The sequence below is a fragment of the Macaca thibetana genome, chromosome 20 (assembly GCF_024542745.1).
Source record: "Macaca thibetana thibetana isolate TM-01 chromosome 20, ASM2454274v1, whole genome shotgun sequence".
Taxonomy (NCBI): domain Eukaryota; kingdom Metazoa; phylum Chordata; class Mammalia; order Primates; family Cercopithecidae; genus Macaca; species Macaca thibetana.
In genome coordinates, this window is record NC_065597.1 from 41,673,436 (window position 1) to 41,700,718 (window position 27,283).

At 39.5% G+C, this 27,283-nt stretch overlaps 2 protein-coding genes across 6 annotated transcripts in view; one reads left to right on the plus strand and one right to left on the minus strand.

Annotated features, from left to right (window-relative positions):
- Positions 1 to 27,283, plus strand: part of BRD7 (bromodomain containing 7) — a 52,200-nt gene that overhangs the window by 20,937 nt on the left and 3,980 nt on the right. For 3 of the 5 annotated variants that reach the window (XM_050774799.1, XM_050774798.1, XM_050774796.1), the window contains exons 6-15: positions 7,030 to 7,140; positions 12,159 to 12,343; positions 13,369 to 13,492; positions 18,613 to 18,688; positions 20,966 to 21,073; positions 21,477 to 21,612; positions 23,653 to 23,764; positions 25,309 to 25,365; positions 26,555 to 26,669; positions 26,959 to 27,102. In XM_050774799.1, the coding sequence (XP_050630756.1) occupies positions 7,030 to 7,140; positions 12,159 to 12,343; positions 13,369 to 13,492; positions 18,613 to 18,688; positions 20,966 to 21,073; positions 21,477 to 21,612; positions 23,653 to 23,764; positions 25,309 to 25,365; positions 26,555 to 26,669; positions 26,959 to 27,102 (1,168 nt within the window). The remainder of the gene's footprint in view (positions 1 to 7,029; positions 7,141 to 12,158; positions 12,344 to 13,368; positions 13,493 to 18,612; positions 18,689 to 20,965; positions 21,074 to 21,476; positions 21,613 to 23,652; positions 23,765 to 25,308; positions 25,366 to 26,554; positions 26,670 to 26,958; positions 27,103 to 27,283) is intronic. The other 2 variants (XM_050774800.1, XM_050774797.1) reach the window with 1 other exon arrangement.
- Positions 618 to 988, minus strand: LOC126944913 (40S ribosomal protein S27-like). Its single transcript, XM_050774804.1, has one exon. It carries the CDS (start codon positions 921 to 923, stop codon positions 672 to 674), a length of 252 nt encoding a protein of 83 aa, XP_050630761.1. The 5' UTR covers positions 924 to 988; the 3' UTR covers positions 618 to 671.

Genomic DNA, 27,283 nt, shown 5'->3' on the forward strand with positions numbered 1-27,283 from the left:
AGGGTGTGTGTGTCTCCAGGAATTTATCCATTTCTTCTAGATTTCCTAGTTTATTTGCATAGAGGTGTTTTAGTGTTCTCTGATGGTACTTTGTATTTCTGTGGGATCGGTGGTGATATCCCCTTTATCATTTTTTACTGCGTCTATTTGATTCTTCTCTCTTTTCTTCTTTCTTAGTCTTGCTAACGGTCTATCAATTTTGTTGATCTTTTAAAAAAATCAGCTCTGGATTCGTTGATTTTTTTGAAGGGTTTTTTGTATCTCTATCTCTTTCAGTTCTGCTCTGATCTTAGTTATTTCTTGCCTTCTGCTAGCTTTGGAATGTGTTTGCTCTTGCTTCTCTAGTTTTTTTAATTGTGATGTTAGGGTGTCAATTTTAGATCTTTCCTGCTTTCTCTTGTGGGCATTTAGTGCTGTAAATTTCCCTCTACACACTGCTTTAAATGTGTCCCAGAGATTCTGGTATGTTGTGTCTTTGTTCTCATTGGTTTCAAAGAACATCTTTATTTCTGCCTTCATTTCATTATGTACTCAGTAGTCATTCAGGAGCAGGTTGTTCAGTTTCCATGTAGTTGAGCAGTTTTGAGTGAGTTTCTTTTCTTTTTTTTTTTTTTTTAATCCAAAATGTGTTTATTGAGATGGTTTCCCATTCATCTTGATTCAGAGTGCTTTTAGTGCTGCTTCTTCCTAAAGGAACATCCTTCTGTAAGCTTTGCTTTTCCTCCTGTAGGCTGGCAGAGGACAGTGGAGCAGCCAACACACAAAACTACCATTTGTGCATGGCTAAAGACCGTGGTGATTTTATAGCATCCTGGGCATTTCACATCCATGAAGTAGGAATTGGGGCTCTGCACCAGGCGTTTCTTCTTGTGTTTCCTCTTCTCTTCTGGGGAGGGATGAAGGAGATCCTTTGCGAGAGGCATGTTCTCGTGTGGGTAGGTCGTCACTGCCGGAAAGGCAAGTGAGTTTCTTAATCCTGAGTTCCAGTTTGATTGCACTGTGGTCTGAGAGACAGTTTGTTATAATTTCTATTCTTTTACATTTGCTGAGGAGTGCTTTACTTCCAACTATATGGTCAATTTTGGAATAAGTGCAATGTGGTGCTGAGAAGAATGTGTATTCTGTTGATTTAGGGTGGCGAGTTCTGTAGATGTCTATTAGGTCCACTTGGTGCAGAGCTGATTTTAATTCCTGGACATCCTTTTTAACTTTCTGTCTTGTTTATCCGTCTGATGTTGACAGTGGGGTGTTAAAGTCTCCCATTATTGTGTGGGGGTCTAAGTCTCTTTGTAGGTCTCTTAAGGACTTTCTTTATGAATCTGGGTGCTCCTGTATTGGTTGCATATATATTTAGTATAGTTAGCTCTTCTTGTTGAATTGATCCCTTTACCATTATGTAATGGCCTTCTTCATTTGTTTTCATCTTTGTTGGTTTAAAGTCTGTTTTATCAGAGATGAGAATTGCATCCCCTGCTTTTTTTTTGTTTTCCATTTGCTTGGTACATCTCCGTCCCTTTATTTTGAGCATATGTGTGTCTCTGCACGTGAGATGGGTCTCCTGAATACAGCAAACTGATGGGTCTTGACTCTTTATCCAATTTGCCAGTCTGTCTTTTAATTGGAGCGTTTAGCCCGTTTACATTTAAGGTTAATATTGTTATGTGTGAATTTGATCCTGTCATTATGATGTTAGCTGGTTATTTTGCTCAGTAGTTGATGTAGTTTCTTCTTAGCATCAATGGTCTTTACAATTTGGCATGTTTTTGCAGTGGCTGGTACCGGTTATTCCTTTCTGTGTTTAATGCTTCCTTCAGGAGCTCTTGTATGGCAGGCCTGGTGGTGACAGAATCTCTCAGCATTTGTTTGTCTGTAAAAGATTTTATTTCTCCTTCACTTATGAAGCTTAGTTTGGCTGAATATGAATTTCTGGGTTGAAAATTGTTTTCTTTAAGAAATATTGGCCCCCATTCTCTCTGGCTTGTAGAGTTTCTGCCAGGAGATCCGCTGTTAGTCTGATGGGCTTCCCTTTGTGGGTAACCCGACCTTTCTCTCTGGCTGCCCTTAACATTTTTTCCTTCATTTCAACTTTGGTGAATCTGACAATTATTTGTCTTGGAGTTGCTCTTCTCAAGGAGTATCTTTGTGGTGTTTCTCTGTATTTCCTGAATTTGAATATTGGTCTGCCTTGCTAGGTTGGGGAAGTTCTCCTGGATAATATCCTGAAGAGTGTTTTCCAGCTTGGTTCCATTCTCCCCCATCACTTTCAGGTATACCAATCAGACATAGATTTGGTATTTTCACATAGTCCCATATTTCTTGGAGGTTTTGTTCATTTCTTTTCGCTCTTTTTACTCTTAAGCTTCTCTTCTTGCTTCATTTCATTCATTTGATCTTCAGTCACTGATACCCTTTCTTCCACTTGATCGAATTTGGCTACTGAGCCAAATTCAAATGACGCTTGTGCATGCGTCACGTAGTTCTGGTGCCATGGTTTTCAGCTCCATCAGGTCAGTTAAGGTCTTCTCTGCTCTGTTTATTCTAGTTAGCCATTTGTCTAATCTTTTTTCAAGGTTTTTAGCTTCTTTGTGATGGGTTTGAACATCCTTCTTTAGCTCAGAGAAGTTTGTTATTACTGATTGTCTGAAGCTTTCTTCTCTCAGCTCGTCAAAGTCATTCTCCTACCAGCTTTGTTCTGTTGCTAGTGAGGAGCTGCGTTCCTTTGGAGGGGGAGAGGCGCTCTGATTTTTAGAATTTTCAGCTTTTCTGCTCTGTTTTTTCCCCATCTTTGTGGTTTTATCTACCTTTGGTCTTTGATGATGGTGACGTACAGAAGGGGTTTTGTGTGGATGTCCTTTCTGTTTGTTAGTTTCCCTTCTAACAGTCAGGACCCTCAGCTGCAGGTGTGTTGGAGTTTGCTGGAGGTCTACCCCAGACCCTGTTTTTCTGGGTATCACCAGCGGAGGCTGCAGAACAGCAAATATTGCAGAACGGCAAATGTGGCTGCCTGATCCTTCCTCTGAAACTTCGTCTCAGAGGGGCACCCGGCTGTATGAGGTGTCAGTCGGCCCCTACTGGGAGGTGCCTGCCAGTTAGGCTACTCGGCAGTCAGGGACCCACTTGAGGCAGTCTGTCCATTCTCAGATCTCAAACTCCATGCTGGGAGAACCACTACTCTCTTCAAAGCTGTCAGACAGGGATGTTTAAGTCTGCAGAAGTTTCTGCTGCCTTTTGTTCAGCTGTGCCCTGCCCCCAGAGGTGGAGTCTACAGAAGCAGTCAGGCCTCCTTGAGCTGCGGTGGGCTCCACCCAGTTCGAGGTTCCTGGCTGCTTTGTTTACCTACTCAAGCCTCAGCAATGGTGGGTGCCCCTCCCCCAGCCTCGCTGCCGCCTTGCAGTTCGATCTCAGACTGCTGTGCTGGCAGTGAATGAGGCTTCATGGGCATGGGACCCTCTGAGCCAGGCACGAGATATAATCTCCTGGTGTGCTGTTTGCTAAGACCATTGGAAAAGCACAGTATTAGGGTGGGAGTGTCCTGATATTCCAGGTACTGTCTGTCACGGCTTCCCTTGGCTAGGAAAGGGAATCCCCCGACCCCTTATGCTTCCGGAGTGAAGCGATGCCCTGCCCTGCTTCAGCTCACACTCCGTGGCTGCACCCACTGTCCAACAAGCCCCAGTGAGATGAACCCAGTACCTCAGTTGGAAATGCAGAAATCACCCGTCTTCTGCATCGCTCAGGCTAGGAGCTGTAGACTGGAGCTGTTCCTGTTTGGCCATCTTGGAACCTGTCGCTACACACTTTCAAACAACCAGATCTTGTGAGAACTCACTATCACGAGAACAGCAACGGGAAAATCTGTCTCCATGATCAAATCACCTCCCACCAGGTCCCTCCCCCAACATTGGGGATTACAATTCAACATGAGATTGGGGTGGGGACACAGAGCCAAACCATATCACATATACTCTAAAGTAAAGGATAAATTGGCTTGTCCAGAAATACTAAAGAGAAGTTTAATTACATTTTCTAATTTGATGAAAGTTAATTGCTTTCTTGAGTTCATTTTGGCTATATTTGTTGAACATATTTTCTTCAGCTTTAAGAAGAGAATAGAAAATTTACAAGGACCTGAAAGCTTCTAAGATAATATATATATCTGTTATAGATGAGATTTTTCCCATTTGGGGGAGTGTCCTGGTGTGTGTTGATTTCAGGGAAAGGAACCGTGTATATTAAAATTTACTGTGTATTCAACAGCCACAAACTTAATTGGTTTAGATAATATCTGTTTTATCTCTACTTTTTTTGCATAACCATGGTAGTGCTCACCTGACCTAGGGGTTAGACGCTAATTGGTTACCCTAATTAGTTATTATCCTAAAAATAAAATAAGATAGTGTCTTTACAGCCGGGCACAGTGGCTCACGACTGTAATCCCAGCACTTTTGGGAGGCTGAGGCGGGTGAATCATGAGGTCAGGAGATCAAGAGATCAAGACCATCCTGGCTAACACAGTGGAAACCCTGTCTCTACTGAAAGTACAAAAAAATTGGCTGATGGTGGTGGCGGGCGCCTGTAGTCCCAGCTACTCGGGAGGCTGAGGCAGGAGAATGGCGTAAACCCGGGAGGCGGAGCTTGCAGTGAGCTGAGATAGTGCCACTGCACTCCAGCCTGGGTGACAGAGCGAGACTCCGTCTCAAAAAAAAAAAAAAAAAAAAAAAGAGATTTATGAAGAATACCAGTGTTTAGTGCCCTTTACTATTGAGTTTATAGGTAATGTTCCATTTTCTCCAAAGAACCTGAATTACATTCTCTCTTATTTAGAGAAATGGAAACTTTTCCCAACTTTTTATCTGGTGAAAATTAGGCTAAAACTGTTTATTTCCGCATATTTCTGACCTTACCATTGCTTAATGGAAAAGAATTTCACAGCTTTTTGGTTTTTTTCTTTTTGTGAATAATTTTCTCTGATCTTTCTCTTACAGTAAGAAGAGTAGAAGTGTGTCCCCAGAGTGTTTTTAAGCAGGTTAGGGTTTATCATAATTGAAAGGAATTGGTATCTTAGCTCTTTAGAATTTCTACATTGCCACTTTTTTCTAGGGAAAGCTCAACAGCCTAAAGTAATATTTATTCAGTTCGTTTGGTGGTTGAAATAAAATGTGTGTGTGTATGTGTGTGTGTGTGTGTGTATGAAAAGTGTGCAGGAAGACACAGCTTTTTGAATGACCAGTGCCATCACACACAGTTCAGTAAAGACCAGCACATTGTGTTAAGATTTAAGGAATCTACAAATTGCCTTGATAGATCAGTCCTGTGCTCATTAGAACAGTTCAGTACTCTTGCCAGTTCATAGGCCCATTATCTGGCCAATTATAGGCCAAATGGTCACTTAGTTTGAGTATATGTAGTAGTCTAGTGTCTCACTTCACTTGCGTCGCATGCCCCCAAATACGTATGTAGTTTTTGTTTTGTTTTGTTTTGTTTTTGAGACCGAGTCTCACTCTGTTGCTCAGGCTGGAGTGCAGTGGCATGATCTTGGCTCACTGCAACCTCCACCTTCAGGGTTCAAGCAATTCTTGTGCCTCAGCCTCCCGAGTAGTTGGGACTACAGGCGTGTGCCACGACACTCAGCTAATTTTTTTGTATTTTTAGTAGAGACAGGGTTTCATGGTGTTGCCCTGACCGGTCTCAAACTCCTGGGCTCAAGCAGTCCACCTGCCTCAGCCTCCCGAAGTGCTAGAATTATAAGGGTGAGCCACTATGCCCGGCCTAGTAATTCTTAACAGAATGGAAGCTTTTCCAAATATCTGTAACAAATGTCTTTAATCTAGGGTCCTTTGGGTACCATGATGAGCCTTTAGAGGGACCAAGAACCTACTAAAATTACATGAAGACTTTTGTGTTCAACTGTGTGTGTGTGCGCGCTTAAGGATGGTCCCATAGCTTTCATCAGATGCTTAGAGATCCAAGATCTGGCAGAGTCCTAACTGTTTATAGAGTCATGGCCCAAACTGAAGATCCACATATACTTCATCCACTTTAATACCAAATTTATTGCGACCCTTCAATCAGTCTTACATACTTTTACATAGAACTCAGTCTACTTATTTTTGTTGTATTTAAGTGTTCTAACCTGTCATTGCTATTAAATAGTGGAATTTGAATGTTTTTGTTTTTTAGAGAAATTTGTAGGGGGCAGATTCTGTTTTCTTCGGTTTTTTCTTTTAACTTAGTAAGGCCTTGGCATAATGAATCGCAGTAGATGTAACAATTACTTAACCGTGAAAGCATGCAGTGGGGTCAAGTTCTCCAGCACATACGCAGACTTTGAAATTTAAGCCAAAAAGACAGTTTTGGTAATTTGGCTACTCCAGTTACATGTTTTAACTCCTTGAGGTTGTATGGTTTATTTCACATTGGCATGGTTTTGCAACATTCTGCAAATTATGTTTGGTTTATGATAGTATCCAAACACATAAAAATAGTGTAAATGTTTTAACATTTTTTGCTCAGTTAATGTGAATTTGGCAGGAAATACTGCGATAATTTAGGACTGCTCCGTTTTCAGTCAAGATCTGAAATAAAATATTCAATTCCTAAATGGAAATTTAAGATGTTTGCTTTAAAGCTAGGAGTAATATTTTTTTTAATTACATGAACTACTCAGCTAAGATCATTACATATGAAATAGAAGTATTTTCTTCACATTTTTTTTTATGTGCAGTAAGATTATACTGAAGAAACCCATTTAAAAGTTTCATTCTGGGATCTACAGTTTATATGCAGGTACTATAAAATATTTAAGAATTTGGGAAATAATATAACATATTTAAATACATTTAGCAGTATTTGTTTTGTTGGTGAGTCTTAAAACTTAATAAATTGCTGTTAGTATTGTTTAGTAAATAGTGAAAGAAAGGGATGTTGTTGCTTTTTAAATTTTTAGAGGACCTGTATGGTTTTAACCTAGGGGTGTGGGGTAGTTTGTTTTGCATTAATTCATTTTCTCCCTTAATATTCTTTCTGCAGGATAACTTCAAACTAATGTGTACTAATGCCATGATTTACAATAAACCAGAGACCATTTATTATAAAGCTGCAAAGAAGCTGTTGCACTCAGGGATGAAAATTCTTAGCCAGGTAAGGGAAACTCTTTGTCATAAATAATAGTTATTAAAATCTGTGTCCTTGTTTGTTGGCCATAGTAATACAGATACAATACAGTATTTATTTTATTAGCAGGTTATATTAAAGTAGAAAATACTAAATGAAAAAAATTTTAATAAAGAGAAGAAAAGACAGGAAAATTCTTACTTGGAATCAGTACAAATAAATATTGGCATTCACTTGTAATTATCTCTTTAGAGATAAAACATCAGCTTGAAACATCAACCTGAATTCCAGGATAAGACTGGCTGAATTGTGAGAACTCTGAAGAGGAAAGCTCTCTGTTTGCATTTGTAGGGGTGGAATCTAATGTTGGTCAGTCCTGTCAGAAGCACAGAATTTCTAGTAAGAAAATATAGTCATGCACTGCATAATACTGTGTATACAGACTGCATATACAATGGTGGTTCCATAAGATTGTAATGCTGTATTTTTACTGTACTTTTGCTATATTTAAATACACAAATACTTCGCATTGTGTTACAGCTGTCTACAGTATTCAGTATGGTAGCATGCTGTACAGGTTCCTAGCCTACAAGCAATAGGCTATATCATTTAGCCAGTTGTCTGGTAGGCTATACCATCTAGGTTTGTGTAAGTGTACTCATTGATGGTCACACAACAAAATTGCCTAACAGTCCATTTCTCAGAATGTATCCCTTCATTAAGCTACATGTGACTATATACAAATGAGAAAAAGTTCGAAACTGTCTCAAAACCACCTCTCCACAAGAGCAGACTCTTCCTTAAAGGATAAGAATTAATGCATAGTAAGACATTTGAGGTCAGAGAAGTGTGTGTGTAGGCACAGACACATCATCAAACTGTAGGAAAGAGCTTAAACATGAGATCTGTACACAGTGGCAAAAATTACGAGTATCACCAGGAAGACAGTTGATAAAAGGCTTTGAAGGGTAAACTGAGATGATCACTGTGCATCCGCTAGAGAAAATAACTCACAAGATAAGCCATATCTTTTGAGGTTTTTCTCACCACTCTGAGTGGGAGAAACCTATTAGTAAGAGACCTCTTTAGGGAACGAATCAAGGGTGATCCTGGCACCATACCGTGGCAGGCAGGCAGAAGAGAGTTTTAATTTTAGCTCTCTTCCACTAACTTGTGGACCTTGGGCAAGACATTAACTACCCTGGGACTCAGTGTTCTCGTCCCTGAAGAAGGGTTTAGTCTGTGATCTCCAAGATGATTTCTAGCATTACTGTTCTGATTCTAGATAAGAGGTAGAGTAGAGAGGATACTATGAAAAAGAACCACAAGGTAGGACAGGGATTTTGCAAAGAAGAAGTGAGTGGGTATGAGACACTGGTAGAAGGAGAATCAGAGTCAAGAGCTTGAGCTCACATTCAGGCGAATTAAAGGATGATAAAAATAAGTCGTGCATCTGCATATGGTTTTCCGATTTTTATGGTGATTCATTTTTCTGTATTATAGTTTTACATTTAAAGAAATGCCTTGGTGTGCAGATGTCTGAGTGTCTGTGTGCTTGGCTGAGAGATTCTTGGATTTGCTTAACTAGAGAAAGAAAAACATGTTTGGATTGTTGATTATTCTTGCGCTCCTAATATTTAGACAACATCAGTTCCCACCCTTTCCTAAAGACTTGGGAAACTAATGGAAACCAGTTACCCATCTTTGACAACATTTGCAGAGGAAAGAGGAATATGAAATGTTTACCCATTCTTTGCAGGAAGACTCAGAATCTAGAACCACGCCGTGTTCCAGGTTTAAAGACCTGGAAATGCTTCTTGTTACTGCATTTGAAGTAAAAATGCATTTAACAGATGCAGCCTTTAGTCACTCCAAAATATGTACATTGAATTGGGTGGTTGGAGCCTAATTTTTAATGACCTTTGATTTACCGCTTCCTTAAGTAATGTAGTTAATACAACAAGCAAAAGATTCCATTATCTCTTGAATTTTACTGGCGTGTGGAATGGTTGAAAGCACAGAAAATAAAATTTTCTTTTCCACTTTCCCTTCCCTCTCTCCCTCTTTCTTTCTCTCTCTGTTGTCTTCCTTTTTTTCAGAGCTTTTGCTGTTGAGGAGCCCCACCCATCCTGTGTTACTAGCTTCCTGTTGACTGTTCTCTCCACCCTACATGGGAGGGGTCGTCACAACAGTGATTTTTTTTAAACGTTTAAATTTAGACGTTTTGAGTTAACTCTTCTAATAGTTTGTGCTTCAAGAGAGCCCAGCACACTCTTCCATGAATGGTGTCTTTTCAAAGATAACTGTTTTTGAATGTTCGTTAAAAAGATTGCAGAGTAGTCACTCATTTTTTCAGTTATACTCAAATAGCAACTATTAGTAGACGTGTTATTTTTATAAAGAATGAACAGATGAGGACAGACGCAGTAGCTCACGCCTGTAATCCCAACACTGGGAGGCCGAGGCGGGCGGATCACCTGAGGTCGGGAGTTTGAGACCAGCCTGACCAACATGGAGAAATCCGTCTCTATTAAAAATACAAAATTTGCTGGACGTGGTGATGCATGCCTGTAATCCCAGCTGCTCGGGTGGCTGAGGCAGGAAGGTTGAACCCGGAAGGTGGAGGTTGTGGTGAGCCAAGATCATGCCATTTCCAGCCTGGGCAACAAGAGCAAAACTCGGTCTCAAAAAAAAAGAAAGAATGAACAGATGAAGAGTAACTTTTTATCTCCTAAATAAATACTTAAGTAAAATGCTACATTGTAGTACAAGCAAAGTAGTACAAACAATACTATTTGTAACATGGTGGTTTTGAAATCAGACCAATCAAGGTTCAAGTCCTAGCTCTACCCTTTGGAAGCTGTGTGACCTTAGCCCAGGTAACCTTTCTCAGCCTTTTTCCTGTCCTGTAAAGTGGGGATAATAATAGTACTTACCTCATGGAATTGTGTCTGGTACATGGGTAAGCACTAAGTAAATGTTAGCTATATTATTAGCAAAGAACCAGCCCTGTTAGCCATTTAATATTGTAAAATTGAAGATCAGTAATATGCTGACTTGGAGGCATTTTAATTACCAAAAAAAGAAAAAAACATTGCTTTCAAAGGAAGATTAAACATCACTCTTTCCTGGGACTTGTTTCAAGGTTTAGAAACTTCCTCTAATTGAATTTATTTTGTGCATGTCATTTTTTTTAAAATCCCAAAGCGTTCTTAATGTAAGTTCTGCTTTATAAAATTCTAGAGTGGAAATAAAATTATTACCGAGAACTTAACAGAAATAATTAAACTAATATTTTTAATGTAGCAAAATAAAACGTGTTTTTAAAAATCAAATAAGATTGCTTTTTGTTGTTGTTTTTTGTGTTTTTTGTTTTTTTTGAGATGGTCTCACTGTGTCACCCAGGCTGGAGTGCAGTGGCGCAATCTCGGCTCACTGCAACCTCTGCCTCCCGGGTTCAAGCGATTCTAATGGATTTGCTTTTTAAACGATACAATTGATTTTGTCAAGGATTCAGAGAAACTGTCAAACACTAATGTAAATTAGTATGTAAATTAGTATACCTTTTCTGGAAGGCAGTAATTATCAAAAGCCTCAAAAATACTCATTCCCTTTGACTTTGTTTCCTTTCTAAGAGTTTGTCCTAAAGAGATAATTGTTCCTAGAGAGATCTATTTATAATGATGTTTATGGTACTTTTATTTATAATAGTAGAAACATGGAAATCTACATGTTCAATCATAGGCCATTAGTTAAATCATGATGTAGATGTGGGATTAAATAGTTATTAAAATATTTTAAATATCTATTGATATGGAGAGTAAATGCTTATAATTTATTAACCAAAAAAATGCTTTTTACTAAATATTCAGTATAATTCCAATTTGCTAAGATATGTAATGGTTGGAAAAGTACTGAAATGATAAACTTGTTAACGCTGTTCTTCTCTGGATGATACATTAAGAAGATTTTTATTTTCTCCTCTACCCATATTTTTATTTGTCCACAATAAAATATATCGCTTTAATGGTTTTAAGATTAATTTAAAAGTCCAGTAAAAAACAGCAAGAACTGTGTTCGTGAGGATCTCACCATCTGCACTACTAATAGAGCATGGTGTGATGAGGAAAGGCCCGACATGAGTGACAGCAAGCCTAGTCTTAGTTGCTGGTTTAGTGACCTTAGGTGAGTCATTTGTTGTTTCTGGGCCACGTTATTCTTGTTTGAATGGCCTCTGGTTCTTTCTAGTTCTTAGTTTCTGTTACTCCACAGAAGTCTTCCCTGCTGTTGCTGTGCAACCCTAAGGAGGTTGCACTCTCTATTTTACCCAGTGATAACTCTCAGAGTAACAGGCAAGGTAGTCATTAGAAACAAATATGCCTTCTTAAAATTTACGCAGAAACCTCAAGCCCTTAACTACAGTGAAAATTTCACAGCGCATCATTGCAGCGGAAAATTAAGCACATGTTTCACAGAATAGAAACAAGACTTCTTTCGTTAGTGAAACCATTTTGCACTCTGAGGAAGGAACTATGCCACCAGCCTGTCTTCTCCTCAAGGCTTGTTGTTTTCACACAGAGTGAAATGCCAGCATCATCAGTGAGCACCCCGGGCTACCAGAATAGAGAGGAACTTCACATGCTCACATGCCCTAGGCTTTGATACACCTAACAGTTCTTAACTGTCAAAAGATAAGCCAGTCTGTTAAACACAAAATGTTAACACACCATTAAACTAAATTTTACTCTTCCAATTCAGTACGTCAAAGAATACTTCATCTTAATTCATACTTTCTCCTTTGTTAACTTTCTGATAGGGCAATAAAGTTGTAAAGCTTTCTATGAAGTTGGAAATTAAATTTTAAGAATTGAAGGTATAGGCATTATCATGGTTTCCAAATACAATACTCTCTTGGTATATGATTACATTTCATTGTTTTTCTTCCCTGGTTAATGACAGGATAAGTACAAACTCCTGTGGGAAAAAATCTTTACTTTAAAAGTTAATGACAAACATATAATAAGAATATTTTTGATTATGTTTAGGAAAGAATTCAGAGCCTGAAGCAGAGCATAGACTTCATGGCTGACTTGCAGAAAACTCGAAAGCAGAAAGATAGAACAGACACCTCACAGAGTGGGGAGGACGGAGGCTGCTGGCCAAGAGAGAGAGAGGACTCTGGAGATGCCGAAGCACACGCCTTCAAGAGTCCCAGCAAAGAAAACAAAAAGTAAAAGATCTTTGGGATGTTAAGGTCAAACTGTCTTCTTCAAGCTAGTAATGGGGAGAAATACTGATTCAGGGCCTGACTTGGGAAGACCAAGTGCTGGTGTGTCCGTAGTGGTGGTGTTTGGGCATGAAAGTCCATTTTGATGATGTAATACCCCTCTTCTCATATGAAGCACTATATGGGATTGTCCAAACAGTTCAGAAAGCAGTTCTAATGTATTTTCTTACTGAAGTAGTTTTAAAACCTATAAAGTAACTTTTGGGACTCATATGGTCAGTGAGTTTATTTAAATAGAACTGTTTGTTTAAAAAAAAAAAATGCATAGTCATTACCTCCTTCCATAAAGCAGCAAGGAGCTCAGTGGGAGCACAGTCACTGCTGTGTCTTAAGCAGATGAGCTGTCACTGCAGCGTGCCCATGTTTTCCACCCAACATCAGCTGGTGGGAGCAACGCTGAACCACTGTTCCACCCAGGCAGCCACCTGTGAAGTTGGCAGCAGCCGCGTCTGCTCACTCACACCACTGGGAGCCAGCCCTGACTGCTCAGCACCTCACTGCCAACTTTGAGGAGGGTAGTAGTTAGCAGTTTGGGATTTTTGCTGTCATAATGCAAAGACAGTAGTAAACTAGTGACAAGTTTTTCTTTGTTCTAAGATTTACACACTTCAGTGCTTGTTTTAAATTTAAATTTTAAAAATCAAACTTTAAAAGAACAATGGTATATTCTTCTCCCTTACAAAGTACTGTTTGAGGTAGAACTAATTTTTTTGTAAGTTCCCAGAAAAACGTTTAACACAAGTAACACTGAACAGAAAAAGGTAGGGAAATAGCATGTTAGGTGTGCCTTACTGTTTCTGTTCTTTAATTAGAGACCCTTAACCAGGTCATCAAGGAAATAAGTTTCAATGAGTGACTGTAGTCCAAATGTCTCGAGACCACTTTAGTTGTATTCATATTTAGAATTCATTTGAATGTTTTCATTGTATCTTTGTTTTTTTTTACTTAGTATTAATGTGTGTTTTCAGGAAAGACAAAGATATGCTTGAAGATAAGTTTAAAAGCAATAATTTAGAGAGAGAGCAGGAGCAGCTTGACCGCATCGTGAAGGAATCTGGAGGAAAGCTGACCAGGCGGCTTGTGAACAGTCAGGTGATTGAGCTTTGCCTTTCTTTTCTCTACCTACTGATTTGGGACATCTGAAACTTGTAGTTTTTAAGTTGCTTGCATATTTTTTAATCCATGTCTGCCATAGAGCTCTTCATCAGTGTAATACTTAGCAGGAAAAAAATTAACAACAGACGATTCCCTACAATGAGTTTATCAAGATGTTAAATGCGTTTTCAACTCATGATATTTTCAACTTACAATGGGTTTATTGGATGTAACTCCATTGTAAGTTGAGGACCATCTATGTTCATTTATAAAGTATATGATCTTACCCACTTTCATTGGATTTTTTAAAAAGGAAGTTATAATATGTTCTAAAATGGGAACATAAACTACATAATTTAAGTTTACAAGAAAACATTCGTATTTACAAGAAATCATATTGTTTAGCACATTGGTTTTATTTAATTTTAGATTCAAGGGGTACATACACAATTTTGTTACGTGGGTATATTGCATGATGTTGAGATTTGAGCTTATCTTGAACCCATCACCCAAATAGTGAACATAGTACCCAGTAGGAAGTTTTTGAACCCTTGCCCCCTTCCCTCCCTGCCCCCTTTTAGCATTTCCAGTGTCTGTTCTTCCCATTTTTGTGTCCATGTGCACCAGTGTGTAGCTCCTATTTTTAAGTGAGAACATGCAATATTTGTTTTTCTGTTTCTGCATTAATTTGTTTAGGATAGTGGCCTCCGTCTTCATCCGTGTTGTTGCAAGGGACATGATTTGATTCATTTTTATGGTTGTGTAGTATTCCATGGTGTGTGTGTGTACTGCATTTTCTTTACCTAGTCTTTTGTTGGTGGGCACCTAGGTTGATTCTGTGTCTTTGTTGTGCACAGTGCTGTAGTACACATACAAATGCATGTATCTTTTGAGTAAAATGATTTTTTTTCCTCTGGGTACATACCTAGGATTGTTGGGTCAAATTGTAATTCTATTTTTAGTTCTTTGGGAAATCTTCAAACAGCTTTCCACAGGAGCTGAACTAATTTACATTCTCACCAACAGTGAGCATTCCCTTTTCTCCACAACCTTGCCAGCATCTCTTTTTTTTTTTTTTTTGAGTTTTCAGTAATGATATAATATGGTATCTTATTGTGGTTTTGATTTGCATTTCTCCAATGATCAGTGATGCTGAGCATTTTCTCAGACGTTTGTTGGCTGCTTGTATGTCTTCTTTTGAGTAGTGTCTGTTCATGTCGTTTGCCCAGTTTTTAATGGGGCTATTTGTTTGTTTCTTGTTGATTTAAGTTCCTTATAGATACTGGGTATTAGTCCTTTATTGGATGCGTAATTCACACATATATTCTCCTGTTCTGTAGGATGTATCTTTACTTTGTTGATAGTAGTTTAATTAAGTCCCACTTGTGAATTTTTGTTTTTGTCACTTTTGAGAACATAGAAAATTCTTTGCCAAGGCCCATGTCCAGAAGAGTATTTCCAAGGTTTTCTTCTAGGATTTTTATAATTTGAGGTCGTACTTTTAAGTGTTTAATCCATTTGGAGTTAATGTTTGTATATTGTGAGAGATAGGAGTTCAGTTTCATTTTTCTGCACATGGTTAGCCAGTTTTCTTAGCACCGTTTATTGAATGGTCTTTCTACATTGTTTATTTTTGTCAACTTTGTCAAAGATCAGTTGGTTGTATGTATGTGGCTTTATTTCTGGGTTCTCTGTTCTGTTCCATTGGTCTGTGGGTTATTTTGTTTATTTTTACCTGTATCGTGCTGTTTTGGTTATTGTAGCCTTGTAGTTTTATGGGAGCTTTTGTTTGGTTTGGTTTAATTTTGAGACAGGTTTTCACTCTGTCGCCCAGGCTGGAGTGTGCAGTGGCACGATCTTGGCTCACTACAGCCTACGCCTCAGGAGCTCAAGCAATTCTCCTGCCTCAGCTTCCCAAGTGGCTGAAACTACAGGTGCATGACACCATGTCCGGCTAATTTTTGTATTTTTTGTAGAAATGAGGTCTCACCGTATTGCCCAGGCTTGTCTCTAACACCTGAACTCAAGCAATCCACCCAACTCAGCCTCCCAAAGTGCTGGATTACAGACATGAGCCACCATGCCCAACCTGTAGTATAGTTTGAAATTGGGTAATGTGATGCCTCTGACTTTGTTCTTTTTGCTTAGAATTGCTTTGACGCTTCAGGCTCCTTTTTGGTTCCATGTGAATTTTGGAATAGTTTTTTCTGAATCTGTGAAGAATGATGTTGGGAATTTTATAGGAATAGCATTGAATCTGTAGATTGCTTTAGACAGTATGGACGTTTTAACAATATTGATTCTTCCATGAGCATGGGATGTTTTTCCATTTGTGTCATCTATGATTTCTTTCAGCAGTGTTTTTTAGTTCTTCTTGTAGAGATCTTTCACCTCCTTACATATATTTCTAGGTATTTTATTTTTTGTGTGGCTGTTGTGAATAGGATTGCATTCTTGAGTTGGCACTCAGCTTGAACATTATTGGTGTATAGAAATGCTACTGATTTTTGTAAATTGATGTTGTGTCTTTACCAAAAACACATTTTTCTTTATATACTATGTATATAGAATTGTTTCTCTTATATCTAGTAATTTTAATAATATATATTAACTGTTTTAACTCTTAGTAACCCTAATTTCAAGTGAAAACCCTAAGATTACTTAATATAACATGACTTTAAGATTTAAAATTACAGAAGATAATTTTGAAACTAGTTTTATTTAACAAGGATTACTGAAGTTGTGTGAACTAGAAGGCATTTGAGCCAAGTTCTATTTTTTTTAATAAAATAATTGATTTAAGCACTTTTCTTTGGTCAGTTGATTAGAGCGCTTTCATATATTTTGATAGTGATATATCACATACACATGACACATATATAGACATACAAACACACAGAAACAGATCTTCTAGATTTATAAGATTCTTCATTTGCCAGTTTTCACTCTCCCCCTCGTAGACTGACTATCATTTCCAAAGTCATAACAAAGTAGATGAAACAAGGTAGAAAATTTACATCTCAAAGGCACAAAACCTAAACCTAAACACCATTACCTGAAAACAAGATTGCCAGAAGGAGGTTGCAGTGAGCCAAGATCTTGCCACTGCACTCTAGCCTGGGCAAGAGTGAGACTTTGTCTCAAAAAAAAAAAAAAAAAAAAAAAAAGATGTCTTTTCAACTTGTTTCCTTATTAGATTACTGGTTTCAAGGAGGGGAGCCCTTTAAGGAACAGGGCCAAGAAAGTATGCAGCTTTTAGAGCCTAATACTTACTGGAAGGCAGATTTTAGATCACCCCAAATCACTGAATCCTGGGTCCCCAGAAAGCCTTAGAGATCAGGTAATACAATACAGAAAAGAGCAGAGTTTTAGATCTGAGAGGAATCTATCTGCTTACAACTCTTGATATTCTGTGAGGAAAAACAGAGATTCTTCCCAAAAAGAGGAGTATTTGATGCCTTTATTGTTTACCTCAAAGGATCACAAGCTGCCAGAAATTCCATCAGGTCCCTAATATGGTATGGAGGATGGCAAGAGGAAGGAGGGCTAGCCAAACAGAACTCAGTTGACTGAGACATTTTACAGGGCCATTACAGCGGCATTAAAACAATAGACATATGTTTGTATATGTATAGCCCAAATAGCAGTTTTAACTGAGCCAACATTTGAATATAGAGCTCTTTTTCAAAAAAATATTTTTCCTAATTGTAATTCCTACTCAAGCTGTTTTACTTTTGCTTCTGCTGCTAGCTGGGCTCCTGTTGACAAACAAGCAGCCCACAAAAGTGGCCGTCTTGCTGCAGTGGCTGCCAGCTGCCCTTCATGACCACAGTGCGACGGATGGCTCTCAGCCAGCAATCACTCCAAATACACTGGCGTTTTCAGGGCATCCTTGTACTCACACACAGGCGTCTAAAACGTGAGCCACACCACTCCACGTGGAAGTGGCTGCCACCTGGGATTTCCCCCACGGATGCTTCCTTCCCTTTGCCCGTTTCTTGGTCCCTCAACTCCTGGCTAGCTCACTACATGTTCCAGCTTAAATGTTTCCAGAAAGAAACATTTAATGGGGACTTAGGAACAGAAGCCATGTCTGTGTCTTGGGTGGCAGTGAGATGGTGGGTCCCTGCCCACCTTGGTTTTAAAGCCAAGTAGGTGTGTACAAGCCTTTAAGCAAGCCACTGCCCTTTCCTGGTCCGTAGTAGCCTTTTTTGATAGACTGGGGAGAACTAGGTAGCCTTAAGGACCCACAGAGCTAGGCCGGGCGCCGTGGCTCAAGCCTGTAATCCCTGCACTTTGAGAGGCCGAGACGGGCGGATCACGAGGTCAGGAGATCGATACCATCCTGGCTAACATGGTGAAACCCCGTCTCTACTAAAAAATACAAAAAACTAGCCGGGCGCAGTGGCGGGCGCCTGTAGTCCCGGATACTCGGGAGGCTGAGGCAGGAGAATGGCGTGAACCCGGGAGGCAGAGCTTGCAGTGAGCTGAGATCCAGCCACTGCACTCCAGCCTGGGCAACAGAGCGAGACTCCGTCTCAAAAAAAAAAAAAAAAAAAAAAAAAAAAAAAAGGAACCACAAGAGCTCTTAGAATTCTGAGATTTTCCTCACCTCCATTTCTCTAGCCCATCATCCCCTGTATACCTGGAGACAGGTGTGAAAGTCAGTACCTTGAGTTTAATGATTAGCCACCTGTAATATTAGTTAGGTTAAAATAAGGCTTTGTGGTTTGCTGCATATATGAATATGGTACAGACTGAGCATCCCTAATCCAAAAATTCGAAATCTGAAATTTGGTCCAAAATCTGAAATTTTTTGAGCTCCGACATGATGACGTAAGTGGAAACTTCCACACATGACCTCATGTGACGGCTGCACAAAATTATTTAAACTATTGTATAAAATTACTTTCCGGCTGTGTCTGTAAAGTATGTATGAAACATAAATGAATTTTATGTTCCATCCCTAAGATATCTCATTATGTATATGTAAATATTCCAAAATCTGGGAAAATCTGCAATCCACAACACCCTAGTATCAAGCCTTTCAGATAAAGGATACTCAGCGTGTTTGTATAAAACACTTCATTCCATCTGAATACTTTGGGTCATTGCAGTGCGAATTCGAAAGAAGAAAACCAGATGGAACAACAACATTGGGACTTCTCCATCCTGTGGATCCCATTGTAGGAGGTAGGATCAGAGTAAAACTGTGCATGAACTTGATGCTGTTTGGCAGAGAACAGTAACCTGGGTTAACATTTTAAAGCAACAAGCTTGAATATTGATCAGTCTAACTGTGTCATTATGCAGAGGATCTAGCTAGACGTCATGTATTTCATGGTAATAGCTAGCCTAACTTTCACTTCATCTTAGAATAGGTACGGTATATCAAGTTTTCCTTAAAATTCAAAGTTGTGAAATATTTTAAACCCACCATTAACAAAGCCATAATTTAGATAGTAATTCCTAGCCCTGATTTTAAGAGACTTTAGACACTCAGTTTAGAGGTATCTGATACCCACAGATTATGATATTATAAATTTAACTGATCTCTTTATTTCAGTGAATAAATGAATGTATATGCCACATAGTGCCTTAATAATAATGGAGGGTGTATGCTTAGTGACATCGTATCTTTCACTGAAGTCAGTAGAAAGTTTGTAAAGATTGGGAATCTTTAGAGCCTCAGTCATATTTTTGTTTTCTCAAATGATGTTTTAATGGAAATAATATAGGTTATATTTTGAAATTCGATGTCAGAATTAGAACTTTTTGTCACTGGTCTGAGGGGAGAATCATGTATTGAGATATGCAAATGTGACAGTGTTAATTTAGTCAACAAATATTTATTTTCATACTGTCATAATGAGAGAAGTAATTGGAAATATGAAAATGAATAATGACAGAATTTTTACCCTTAAGGAAACAGTCTCTGATGTTTATTGTTTGCTATGAGCAGGGTGCTGTCTTAGGAGCTAGCTGTATAGTAGGGAACAAAACAGAGAGAGAGGAGTCTCTTTTCCTTAGGTTCTATGGAGTCGGGGGAGGAGGGCTCATGTAAAAAGAAGTCTGTCCTTAATCAGTACTATGCAGTTATGTGTCTATAATGAATAAATACTACAAAGGAAGAGAACAGCTGTGATCATAATGGAAGATACTGACCTAGTGTTTGGGGGTCAGGGAAGGCGTCCTTAAGGAGATGATGTTTAGGTTGAGTAAGGGATGAGAGAACAGCAGGTGTGAAAACCTTGAAGCAGGGAATAGCATTTGAAGATGGAAAGAAGGGGACCATGAATGTTCTCTAAAGGAGGAGAACAGTAATAGAAGAAAAGGAGCTAGTGCTGTTTTCAAAACAAAACTCAGTTTTTACTTTGATGCAAACAAGTAGAATTTTATATGACCATAGGTCAAAGAATGCCACAGGATTGAGAACATTGCTCTTTCTAGTATAGCTGTGGTAAACATTTGGTGTTAGGAGATGCAGCTAACTGATGGAGGTGACACCTTAAGATCTGCTGCTTTCTGTGAAGCCAGGAGTGTGGTCTCTGCCTTTGGTCTGGTTTCCTGGGTTTCCAGTTTCTGAGACATAATCAAATGTGGCCAAAGCTGATTTGGCTCCCCGTGTGCACAGCTCCCTCTGTAGGCCACTTTCGTGGTTTAAGGTAGAAGACACCCCTGTTCATCTTCTCAGCTTCATCATCTGGTACCCGTACCCATTAGGAAACCAAATTCCAGACTATTCACTGAGAAGGAGAGGAGATCTGATTTAGATGTTCAGTTGGTTAACAGTGCCTTCACCACACCGGTCACTGGTGGCAGTAGCCTCCGTTGCAGGCTGATCATGTGACACAGACTCTTCTTCAGGAGAGCAGATGCCCCTCTGTTAGATACTGTGGGAGACCACATCTTCTCCTGCCAGCATCTTTTGCAGTCCCCTCAGGTGCCCACCCATGATTTCTCTATGTCACGTATTCCCAGCTTCATCACAGGGATTCATTCCTGGCTAATGCCTGTTCTCATTGCACTAAAAGTATGCCTTTCATAGACACTCATTTATCCTTCATGTGTTAGTAGCCCTTTTGTCTTTAATGCAGGTGTTTTCCCTCAGTCTTTTACTAACCTTTGTACTGGTTAACTTTCATCTTAACATTAGAAATCCCAGCTTTTAAAAGTTTTCATGGCTTTCGTTTTTAATAAAAGTCTAATTTTTTAAGTCAAGTGTATGTGGTTATAAAGAATTCCAGGAAGCAGGAGAGTGTAATGAACAGGTCTAAGTTTTGGTCCTGGCTATAGCTCTGCCTTTCTGAGCTTTGATTTTCTTATAAAAGTGGGTGTAGTAAGGGCTTCCCAGCCTCCTTCACGGTCATGCAGATGCCATGCAGTGGTGTGTGCGGAGTCACTCGGCAGAGGGCCCCGTGGGTCATGGCCATGTAGGCCTCCTTCACTGTGCTCAGTTTTATGTTGTAGAGCCAGGCTACTGCCCTGTGAGACTGGGAATGACAACTGGAAGACTTCAGTCTGGAGTGAATACTTTGCAGGGGTTCAAAGAGGATAAAAGGAACAAAGTCACTCCAGGTGAGGCTCCTGCATAGAAGTCATTTTTTTCTCTTCTCTGTTTTGGGGTATTAGGGAAAGGAAGCACAATTACGCTTTATTCACTAGATGGGTACCAGTATCTTGGTGGTATTTTTGCAACATTAATTAGCTATTTTATTAACTTCAGAAGAGACTGGAAAATTGGGTATTCATATTCAAAATGAGTTTTGTTCTTTATTGTTCCTCTCCTCTCCCTTGTAGGGAAGAATTCACTTGAGTTGTAACTTTACAAGTACCTGTTTGGGAGAAAATATCTTAGATTTGCGAACCAGTCAATGAAGTAGTAAAGTTAGGAGAGAATAAATCATCTTTTGGTAAAACAAGAAAATAGATTGACATACAAGTTAAAGAATAGTGTTACAGTATTTGATTTTTTCAACAGTGTTGTATTTGAATTATGGGCCCTACAGTTCTTATGCACCGCATTATGACTCCACATTTGCGAATATCAGCAAGGATGATTCTGATTTAATCTATTCAACCTATGGGGAAGACTCTGATCTTCCAAGCGATTTCAGGTGAGTCTCCAGTTAATATTCTGATTACATTTGTTTAAAAACATTAATGTACATACGTGATTTGTGGGTAGACTGACAAAACTGGCCGAGTAGTAAAAAATGTGCTCAGTAATTTTTTTTAGCTGACAATAATGGATTCATAGTTACTGTTATCCTTTAGTGGAGAGAGAGCATGTCTCCCTGATGGTGGCATCTGCAGTATTTTAATTCTTAAACAAAAATATATTTTTAAAGAGACTACCTCAGCCAGTACTAAAGTTTAGGTACTTGTTACTTCAAAATGTTGACATGCCATCTGTTCTCTTATAACATGTTGTGTGTCAGTGAGTTATGGTCCAAACTTGATCAGTTTGGGAACCCACAGTGCATTTTCCCCGAGAAAGGAGGCAGGATAGGATGGCTCTATTCGATAGGCAACCCACATAAAAGCCTTTTTGACCAATCACATGCCAGGTAGACCATTGCAGTTAAACTCAGCCATTCTTTATTGCATGTTTCTGTGGGAAGATCATCTCTGTGTTCCTGTTTAGGATGCTGAGCAGTTTGGATCCCATCAACACAATGAGATCCGTCCTGACTTAGCAGGATTCTGGCTCAGGACAGGATGCTGAGCTTGGGTTATGGCAGTAGTTTACTGGATATTATTCCTTCTTAGCAGTAGTACCTTGTTAATTTTCATTATGTGTAAGAAATTAACCCTGTAGATTCACCAGTCCCCTGTTTCTCTGATAAAGGGAGAATCTGTTCACTTTCACATTAGTAAGTGTGGTTTGGTGGTGGTGGTTTTTACAGGGTAGGGGTCCATAAGTCTGAAGTTGACTGTGGTTTCAGATCAAGCCATTTCATCTTTTAGACCTCAGCAGCCTGAATGAATTCTTTCTGGATTATGTATCTGTGCATAACACAAATAGGGATTGCACAGGGAAACAATACTGGCAAAGGCCCATGCCCTCTTGTCAAATGATGACAAGTGCTTTGGAGAAAAGTAAAGCAGCAGAGAAGGAGAGAGTAGTGCTGGGGCTGTGAGAGGGGTGCACTTTTAAATCAGTCAGGAAAGTCTGCACAAAAGGGAAAGTTGAGCAAAAACTGAAGGAGGTGAGGAAGCAAGCAAGGCTGCCACCTGAGAGAGCATTCCAGGCAGCGCAGGAGCTATGCAGAGGGCCTGAGTGAGAGCCTTCCCAACACACTTGAGGAACAGCAGGAAGAAGCAGAAGTGTGCAGGCACATGGCCAGGGAGGGTGTTGGTGAGAGTAGGTCCTTATAAGCACTTTGAATTTTATTCTCAGTGAGATGGAAACTACTGGTGGATTGCGAGCAGAAGAGTGACCCAGTCCAGCTTATGATCTTTAAAGGATCACCCTGGCTACTCTTGGAGAATAGACTGTAGAGAGGCAAGGACAGAAGTAGGGAGATGAGAAATGGACCGGGGGAGTAGCAGGTGAGGTTCTGAGAAGGGCTCAGTCATCAGCCAGTAGGATTTCTTTACTGATTAAAGTGGGATGTGGGAGAGATGTCGAGGCTGACTCCAGGGTTTGCACACTGAGCTTGGAAGGCTGCAGTTGCTATTTACTGAGAAAGGGGAGACTTTGGAACATTACTTAGTGGGGAAGATCTAGCATTTCAGTTTTGTATGTTTTAAGCTTGAGATGTCTGTTAGACTTCCATGTGGAGCACCAAAGGGTGTGGTCCAAACTGGACATGTGACTTTTGAGAGTTTTTTGATCCCAGATGAAAGTCCTGAGGTGAAGGTGATCACTGTAGACAGGAAGTGAAAGGGCGGGGAGCAGAAGATTCAGGGACTGAGCCTGCACCCCTGTCACTGAGGTCTCATTTTTCTTTGGAACATTTTATTTTTACTGTGTTCTTCATATTAATTCTCTCATGATAATGTTATTGCTAATTTGTAGATACCATGTTGTGTCTAGGCAGAAATTTGATGTCTTGATGTATAACCGAGGGCATCTAATGGGAACAGTTGGCTCTGATAGGAGGATAAAGCCAGTGGAGGTGATTTATGTGAGACTTTCCTCTCTCTTGCAGCATCCATGAGTTTTTGGCCACATGCCAAGATTATCCGTATGTCATGGCAGACAGTCTACTGGATGTTTTAACAAAAGGAGGTCATTCCAGGACCCTACAAGAGATGGAGATGGTAAGAACGCTGCTAACGGAACAGGGTAATTTATTATCGACTCTCAAGCATTAGTCATTCAGTATAATGAAACCATGGGATTAACCAGTATGACAGCTGAACTCCGTGGCCCTGAAAGACAGCCCAGCCCGGGTGGAGGCCACGGGTGGACAATGAACGGAAAGGAGTAGCTTAGCTACCAGGATCTGTGAGGGCCTGAGCATTATCCTTATCTCATCTTGGGAATGTAGGACTCAGAAATGGGGTTTACAACTCAGAAGTCGGTGTTGTGTCCTCTAACAAAAAAGCAAAGTTTTGCTCACTGGCCTGAAACTAAGTTGGCTAAAATGATAGGGAATGGCTTTTCCTTATGCAGTAATAGCACATTGGGAGGAACCTCAAGTTAAAAAGTAAAAAGCTTCCTCATTGCTATTTTATTAACACTTGTAAGCTATCTCTAGTGCAGCTGCAGATAGTTCGTAATCTGGAATCATTCAGAGTTGTGGCTCAAGGATTAGAACCAGAAAATGTTCCTGCTGATATAGAAGAGAGTTTATCTCCAGAATGTTCCTGTCACAATAGTTAGAGAAACCCTGTGTCTCTTGGAGATCTAACTCTTAATGGTGACTGCGACTGTAGTGCCTGGTACCCTGCTCACAACTGCACATATGGTTGCTGGGTGACCTGTCAGCAGAGCTGAGGTTAGTGCCTCAGTCAGGCTCAACGATGACTGCTGTAAAATATCCGCACTCAGACCGCTTTCATCACACAACCTAAAAAATGAAACTTTACATCAATTAAAAATACACATTTTTTTTACCATATCCTTCTCATCAATTAATCTGAATGAATTAATAATCTAACGAAAATTGAATATTTTTCATTTGGTGAATATGGCAATGTGTTTCAAAATGTTAAGTGTCTCTGTCCTTCAATATAGCAGTTCTTCTCAGAATTTATTCTAGAAAAAATACAAAAGTTACATATAAGGATACATTGTTCATAATTTTTAGAAATTGGGAATTGGTTAAATAACTGACAACAGAACCTTTCAAAGAAAGATGACATCATTGATTGATGTCCATGATACATCTGTCTCTTGTTCCTGGGTGCGTTATCTGTGCAGAACAAGATTGAGCAGCTTTCACATTCTCTGTAGCATTTGATTATTTTTCAGTAATCCTCTGCTATCTGAGAATATTGCTCTGTTCATGAACAGTAATCCCTAGAACTCCTTCCTGTCTTCTTGTCAGGGATTTTTCTAATAAAAACAGATACTGTTTATTTACGTATTTATAAGTTATTTACCAAATACCTTCTTAAATATGTATGTAGCTTTTGATCAGGCATGGAAATAACATCACCAGTAGTAAGTACCCCAGCTCACGGAATCCTCTCAAAATGCTAATAATTGTATTTAGTCATTTTGGTCTGAAAAATTATATTGTAGTAGTCCATATTTGTATTCATTTTCTCTTGCCAAGAAACTTCTGACACTTTTCTCTTTTCCTTGATATTTACCTTCATGTGTTTTCCTAAAAAGCTGTTTTTCTTTATCCTTACAGTCATTGCCTGAAGATGAAGGCCATACTAGGACACTTGACACAGCAAAAGAAATGGAGGTGATTTTATTTTACACTTTACGAGAAATATTTAAATGGAAAATAAGGGGAGTAAGAGAAGTCTTGAGAATGGGAAGGCCTATTGGGTAAGAAGTAAAAGGGTTAGTGAGTAGAGTTGTGAGGGCCTAGCTGAAATGGCAAATCATAAATGCATATCAGTGCCCAGTTACACTATTATACAGTTTCTCCACCACTAGTTTTTAGCCCATATGTAGGCAGAGAAATCAGGTGGATCAATGGAGTTGGAGTTGGAGAGCCACACCATAGTATAAATGGAACCATTCGCTTTTGATTGCTTAATATCTGGGTTGATCTATTCCTAAAAAGCAATGTTGAGGTTATGGAAACTCTGAGTCTTAACGATTCTGAAAATAAAAACTCCACCTTTTTTTTTTTTTCTTTGAGACGGAGTCCCGCTTTGTCACCCAGGCTGGAGTGTAGTGGCGCGATCTTGGCTCACTGCAACCTCTGCCTCCTGGGTTTAAGCAGTTCTCTTGCTTCAGCCTCCTGAGTAGCTGTGATTACAGGTGCCTGCCACCATGCCCAGCTAAATTTTTTTTTTTTTTTTTTTGTTAGTGGAGACAGGGTTTCACTATGTTGGCCAGGCTGGTTTCAAACTCCTAACCGCAGGTGATCCCACCTCGGCCTCCCAAAGTGCTAGGATTACAGGCGTGAGCCACTGCATTGGGCCGGCTCTATCCTTTTTAAGATTTTCTTTCTCTCATGCAATATTGACAGCCTAGTTTGGGGGCCTGGAGAAGACCCAGGAAGTGTGTCAATAGGAATGCAAGTATATGGACTAGACGGACTGAAATAGTCTTTGAATCTCGAAAACACAAGGCATTGTCATCACCAAAAGCTCTTCACAGTTTAAGCAACGATAAGGCTCTCATTACTTCATCTTTAGAATAGTTGCCATACTAAACAAATGATACAAATTGTATGAGATACACCATTACATTTCACAGAAGTGTGGATTTATTGAATACCTGTTTTTGCCAAGATTTGGGAATAGCATTTTAAAAGGGTGTTCTGGAAATTCATTTTCTGTAAGCATCAAAATTAGGACTCCATAGTAAATAGGTAGAGTAACTTTGCCTGTAAATACACACCATCTTAGTAATTTCTAGTTAACACTGCTGTGGCTTAGCAAACTCCACTTAGTAATTGCCTGTTTTTCCTTTTGAAGCAGATTACAGAAGTAGAGCCACCAGGGCATTTGGACTCCAGTACTCAAGACAGGCTCATAGCGCTGAAAGCTGTAACAAATTTTGGCGTTCCAGTTGAAGTTTTTGACTCTGAAGGTGAGTGTCTCCAGAGGGTTTGATTGAAAAACTGCATGATGTAGGCAGTCAAGATTTCATGTCTCATAAGTACAGATTAATATAGCCATTCACCACAGGAAGATCTTGGCTTACCAAGTTAAATGAATGGGTATAGTGTGTTGATTTCATTTCAAGGGGATTACTCTTTTGAAGGGAGAAGGCTAACCAATAATTAGCAAAGCCCTAGAGCCTAGGAGTCAGTTTATTACACAAGATCAAACACAAGTGTGTCTGTTTTCTTCCGTGTGTTCTTTTTCTTACCACACAGAAGCTGAAATATTCCAGAAGAAACTTGATGAGACCACCAGATTGCTCAGGGAACTCCAGGAAGCCCAGAATGAACGTTTGAGCACCAGACCCCCTCCCAACATGATCTGTCTCTTGGGTCCCTCATACAGAGAAATGCATCTTGGTATGTTTTGCCTCCCATAAGAGGAGAGTCACGGGATGCTTCAAAGAAAAAACTTCTGAGTACAGTGGTAATGGCACTATAGAGTAATGCTGATGTGAATCCCAGGGACAGTTGTGTTTTGGTTGTTTGTTTTGTTTTGTGTTTTGCATTTGTACATTTACTGTTCTTTGGGATGCCTCTG

Excerpts from the sequence above, each read along its gene's own strand:
- LOC126944913 (XM_050774804.1), bottom strand. The coding sequence starts at position 923 with ATGCCTCTCGCAAAGGATCTCCTTCATCCCTCCCCAGAAGAGAAGAGG.